Here is a 6,330-nt window from a genome sequence, read left to right as displayed (position 1 = left end):
TAACTATCCATCAACCCATCCATTAACCACGCCTTCCATCTAACTATCCATCAACCCATCCATTAACCATGCCTTCCATCTAATGATCCATCCTTCTTACTCTCCACTCATTTATCTATAATTCAATTATTTTACAAACTGAAGTCATACTATGCTCCAGGACTGTGCAGGAATCGGGGAGTACAGTGGCGAGGTCGTCCTCTGCCTTTGTTGTTTCAGATGGTCTGGAGTTTGCACAGGAATCGGGACTTAGGTAAATTGCACATTAATCTGACCACCATCAGTTCCCTTCTGTTTTCCTTATGCTGCTCTGGCCATGCTGCCACCTTGATGCTTGTCTCTAAACGCATCAGGCATGCTTTTCTCCCATAATTCCTCTGGTTAACTCTCTTGTCTCTTCAAGTCTTGACTTAGATTTCAGCTTTTCTCTTCTCTTTTCTTTTTTCCAGACAGTTTCTCTGTGTAACATCCCTGGCTGTCCTGGAACTCACTTTGTAGACCAAGCTGGCCATGAACTCACAGAGATCACCTGCCTCTGCCTACTGAGTGTTGGGACTAAAGGTGTGTGCCACCACTGCCTGGCTCATTTCACCTTTTCTTTCTTTAAAGATATATTTATTTATTTTATGTATATGGGTGCTCTATCTGCATGCACACCTGCAACCAGAGGAGGGCATCAGATCCCAGATGGCTGTGAGTCATCAATGGGGTCTAGGAATTGAACTCAGAATCTCCGGAAAAGCAGACAGTGCTCTTAACAGCTAAGCCATCGCTCCAGCCCCTAGATTTCACCTTATCAATAAGACCTACTCTGACCAATTTACAGTAGTTTCCAATTCCGAGATCTGCCATCCCTCCTAGACAGAACGATGATTTTCCAACTGCTGTGAGCATAGTTGTAGTTTGTCCTTAACTCTCAGCTTTTTGTGGGCATGGCTTTAAGCTGAAGACAGTCACCTTGGTCAAGGTTACCCCCTATGCCTAGGTATAGCCTGTATCCCATAATTGAAATGTATTAAAAGATATCTCCAGTTTGAGAGCTCCTTGTGGAGTCAAGGAGAAGTAGTCCCACCTGGACTTCTTCATCTGCCCATCAACACATCCCTACCCCTGCATAATTGTGGCTCTGGAGAGTTATCAGCTGCTCTCTCATTTCCACTCCAGTCAGCATTCCAGGAAATCTCATGGACAAACTCTCTCTCCTCTCTTATTAAAAAAAATTATGTGTATATATGTTTCCCCTGCATGAATGTCTGTTTTCCATGTGCATGAAGTATTCATAGAAGCACTGAATCCCCTGAAATGGAACTTACAGATATCTGTGAGATGCCATGTGGATGCTGGGAATTGAACCTGTGTTGTTTTTTTTTTTGAAGAGTAGCTAGTGTTCTTAACTGCATTAGCATCTCTCCAACCTCCTCTTCTCTCTTCCCTTTCTTCTTTTTGCACTCAAATAATCATATTCTAATATTCTGTTTTACTGATTTACTATGATTTTTGTATACTGACACAAAGCCCCCTTCAAATTTCAGCTCTTTGTCCAGGACCTTTGTTTTGTTCATCAGCAAAGGAATCTCAGGCATCTAGAACAGGGCTAGGGACATCGTAGATGCTTCTAGCAGAAGGCAAGGAAAAGGATCTTGAGGAAGGGATGGTAGCACTGAGACTTTCTGGGAAGGACTTACTGGATATTTCTAATATAAAAAAAAGTTGTCATTTGACCTAACAATTCCTATCTGGCTATAACTAACAAATCACAGGTGGGTCCAGGGATGCGGTTCAGTTGATAGAGTACTTGCTAGCATGCACAGAATCCTGGCACATCTGCTATCTCAGGAGGGTTGGGGGGGCAGGAAGATCAGAAGTTCAAGGTCCTCTTCAATTACATAGTGAGTTTAGGACTAGTTGGCCTGTTTGAGAAACTACTTCATAATAAAGAAACAACCTGTGTAGCTACAAATATTCTCCAATCTTCTGGTCCCCCTGGACTGGTTTCTCTCCACCTACCAGGTCCTGCTCAGGAGCTCCTGAAGTCTCTTATGAAATAACCACTCTGAGGCTTAATAGTAATTACATAGTCTTTGGCCTATTAGCTCAGGCTTCTTATTAACTAACTCTTACATCTTATATGAATTCATTTCTATTATTTTGTATTTTACCAAAAGCTTACGGATTGTTACCTATTGCTTCTTGGGCAGCTACATGGTGACTGCCTGACTCTGCCTTCTTTCTCCCTACATTCAGTTTAGTTTTCCCACCTACCTATATTCTGCCCTGCCATAGGTCAAAGTGGCTTCTTTATTAACCAGTGGTAATAAAACAGTCATATCATACAGAGGGGAATCCCATATCAACCCTGTTATGGAATAATCTTTTTGTACACTATGAGGATGTGTTTTTGCCAAGGCACCTTCTGATTTGGTTTAATAAAAGGCTGACTCTGATAGCTAGGCAGAAAGAGGTTAGGCAGGAGAGACAGACTAAGAGAACGCTGGGAAGAAGAAGGGCAGAGTCACGAGGAGTCACAAAGAGACAGAAAAGCGAGAAAAACATGCTGTGCTGAAAAAAGTAGCATCGTGTGTAGACTGTAGATAAGAAATATGGGTTAATTTAAGATGTAAGAGCTAGTTAGTAATAAGCCTAAGCTATCAGATGAGCATTTATAACTAATAAGTTCAGCTAGCAGGACAGAGCTGACGGGCAGAACAGAAGAACTCCACCTCCCCAACCTCCCCAAAATAAGACAAAAACCTTGGGTAGCTTTAAGGATGGGATAGTCATCTTAGAGGACCTCGTTCACCAGGCCAGGCTGCTGGGAGGGACAATAAAGCCTCAGGCTTCTATCAATCACTTTCACCTCTCTGGATACAGGACTATGACTCAGTTACTCTAACTAGTCTTTTGCCTGTGGGTGTGGCCCAGCCTCTCTTGGACTAGGAACTTTAATTCTGGAAGTGTCACTCAGATTTCCCCACTAGCAGTGGAAGGCCCTGCTGCCGTGAATTAAGGTGATATCACACTAATGGAAGACAGATTGAATTGTGATAAGAGAATGAAGCAATGGATGTCTTACCTGGTCCAGTCTCACAGGTGACAGGGAACTGTTTTATCAGTGGCACTGAGGTGTTGCTGTAGTAGTCCGTGTCCAGGACCCACCAGTATGGGCGCTGTCCAAAAAGAATCCTGTGGAAAGTAGAACCAGTGTCTGAGTGACTCCGTGCATGGTTTAGCTGGAAGCCCACACTTTCAAAGAGGAAGAAGCTGGCGTGTTTATCCCCTTTGGAGGTATGTATCTCCCTTTGCCTGGGAGAGGGCCTGGGAGGACTTTGTGTGACAGAGTAGATAACTTTAGAAAGAAAATCTTTTTTGAGAAAGGGCTTCTCTGTGTAACAGCCCTGGTTGTCCTGGAGCTTGCTTTGTAGACCAGGCTTTGAATTCAGAGATCCACCTGCCTCGGTCTCGCTAGTGCTGGGGTTAAAGGCGTGCGCCACCACCACCTGGCAAGTTCTGAAATTTTGACAGGTGAACGTATTATCTATTCAAACATAAACAAGTAGCTTCCAAAATCAGATGTAGTAGTGGGCTTAGCTATTTAGAAGGCTGATGCAGGAGAATCACTTCAGACCAAGACTTTGGGGCTTGCCTAGGCAACACAGCAAGGTCCTGCTCCCTCCCCTTCTCTCTCCTTTGCCATTCCCTCAAACTCTCTAATGTGTGTACCCAAGGGTGTGAAGGTCAGAGGACAACCTCCGAAAGGCCATCTGTCTCCTTGACATGAGGTCTGTCACTGACCCGAAGCTCACCAATCAGGGTAGGTTAGCTGCAGGGTTCCACCTGTGTGGTGGTTGGCCTAGATTCATGTATTTAAATGCTTGGCACATAGGAATGGCCCTATTAGGAGGTGTGGCCTTGTTGGAATAGGTGTGGCCTTGTCGGAGGAATTGTGTCACTCTTGGGGCAGGCTTTGAGGTCTCAAATGCTCAAGCTATGCCCAGTGTGGTGTACAGTCTCCTGCTGCCTGGGAGTCAAGATATAGAACTCTCAGCTCCTTCTCCAGCACCATGCTTGCCTGCGCGCCGCCATGCTTGTCGTCATGACGATGATGGGCTAAACGTCTGGAACTGTGAACCAGTGCCGCTTGAATGTGTTCCTTTAGAGAGTTGCTGTGGTCATGGTGTCTCTTCACAGCAGTAGACACCCTAAGACAGCCTGTCCTCACCTCCCCAGTGTTGGGGTTACAAATGCATGCCACCAAGCCCAGCATTTCCACATGGGTTCTGGAGACTGACCTGAGGTCCTTGGGTTTATAAGACAAACATTTGCTGACTGGGCTGCCCCTCACCTTGATCAGCATGTTTGAGGCCCTACTTTCAGTCTGGAACCCAATTTGTTCTACTCTTAAGAACTTTTACTATTTTTTTTTTTTTTTTTTGGTTTTTCGAGACAGGGTTTCTCTCTGGCTTTGGAGCCTGTCCTGGAACTAGCTCTGTAGACCAGGCTGGTCTCGAACTCACAGAGATCCGCCTGCCTCTGCCTCCCGAGTGCTGGGATTAAAGGCGTGCGCCACCACCGCCAGGCAACTTTTAATATTTATGGCTAAGGAATATGAGAAGCAGAGGCAGGTATGAAGAATCTCCAGGAGAGAGCCAACAAGATGTCTGGCAAGTAAAGACACTTGCCCCTATAAATGGCAACCTGAGCTGTATCCTTGGTAACCACATAGTAGAAGGAAAGAATAGATTCCCGCAGGCTGTTCTCTGACCTAAAACTGCATGCTGAGGCATGCATGCATGCAATACACACACACACACACAGAGACTCATACACACCAGGCAGGGAGGCACACATCTGTAATCCTAGCTCTTGTCTGATAGAAGAGAAGGATTAAAAATTCACAGTGATCTTCAGTTACTTACTGAATTTCAGGTCAACCGATGTCGCATGAATCCTTGACTAAAAAACAAAGCGAAGAATTCCCTGCAACAGGGTATAGTTGAACACCTATCTCCTCCGAGCCCCCTGGAACCTGAGGTTTGAGGATTACAAGCTGGAGGCCTGTCCATGCCAAGCTGTAAGAGACCTTGTCCTTTAAGAAGAAAATCCCACGGGGCTGAGGCTACAGCTTAGTGATAAAGAGTGCACATAAGACTCTGACCTGAATTCAGCCTCTAGAATTCAAGAACAAACAAACTAGGCATGGCGGCTCACACTTGTAATCCCAGCACTTGGGAGGAGGTGTGAGTGAAGACCAGGCTGGACTATTTAATAAATTCCAGGGTAGCCTGGGCTACAGAATGAGATAATTCCTTGTCACTGAGTATTTCCCTCATGCCCCATCTTAAAAAAACAATGAAAAGCCAGGCATGTTGGCACACGCCTTTAATCCCAACACTTGGGAGGCAGAGGCAGGAGGATCTCTGTGAGTTTGAAGCCAGCCTGGTCTACAAGAGCTAGTTCCAGGAAAGGCACCAAAGATACACAGAGAAAACCTGTCTCAAAAAAATAAGCAAAACAAACAAACAAATAAACAAAAAGCAAAGCAGGAAACCAGGGGCTGGGAGATATCTCAGAAGGTCAAGAACCTGCTATAAAAACAGGAGGCCCTAGGACTGGAGAGATGGCTCAGTGGTTAAGAGCACGGCCTGCTCTTCCAAAGGTCCTGAGTTCAATTCCCAGCAACCACATGGTGACTCATGGTGCACTCTTCTGGTCTGCAGGCAGAGTACTGAGAATACTGTATACATAATAAATAAATAAATAAATAAATAAATAAATAAATAAATCTTAAAAAAAAAAAACAAAACAGGAGGCCCTGAATTCCACCATCAGAACTGATAAAAACAACAACAAAACAAAACAAACAAGCAAAAACAACAACAAAAACCCAAAACCTAGGCATGTTGGTGTACACCAGTGGTCACACAAGCCAGTGGATCCCCGGGGTCTAATCTACTCAGCAAGCTCCAGTCCAGTCACAGACCCTGACCAGAAAGTTTCTGAGGAATGACTGCTCTGGCCTCCACAAACACAGGCACATACATGCCTACACACACACACACACACACACACACACACACACACACATCACCTGGTAACAGACACAGACAATTCTATGAATGGGGAAGCTGGTCCTCTTCATTTTCTAGCTGAGGAAACAGGCCAAACCAGCATTCATTGATTCTTTTCAAACAAGAAGCATCAGTAGCTTAGATATTACCGTAACAGGAAAATTTACACAATGGTGCCTGGCCAGTGTTAGAAGTCAGGGTTGTTGTCTCACCCCACCACTAGCTATAACTTAGTTCTTCAGAGCACTGGCAGCCTCTGCTC

At 44.9% G+C, this 6,330-nt stretch overlaps 1 protein-coding gene across 1 annotated transcript in view; it reads right to left on the bottom strand.

Moving 5' to 3' along the window:
* G6pc (glucose-6-phosphatase catalytic subunit) overlaps positions 1–6,330 on the bottom strand; it is a 14,936-nt gene that overhangs the window by 7,020 nt on the left and 1,586 nt on the right. The window contains exon 2 of the mRNA XM_005369063.1: positions 3,074–3,183. Within this exon, the coding sequence (XP_005369120.1) occupies positions 3,074–3,183 (110 nt within the window). The remainder of the gene's footprint in view (positions 1–3,073; positions 3,184–6,330) is intronic.

The sequence above is a fragment of the Microtus ochrogaster genome, unplaced genomic scaffold (genome assembly GCF_000317375.1).
Source record: "Microtus ochrogaster isolate Prairie Vole_2 unplaced genomic scaffold, MicOch1.0 UNK44, whole genome shotgun sequence".
Taxonomy (NCBI): Eukaryota; Metazoa; Chordata; class Mammalia; order Rodentia; family Cricetidae; genus Microtus; species Microtus ochrogaster.
Note: the sequence above shows the minus strand (reverse complement) of the source record. Positions and strands in the feature narration are given on the sequence as shown.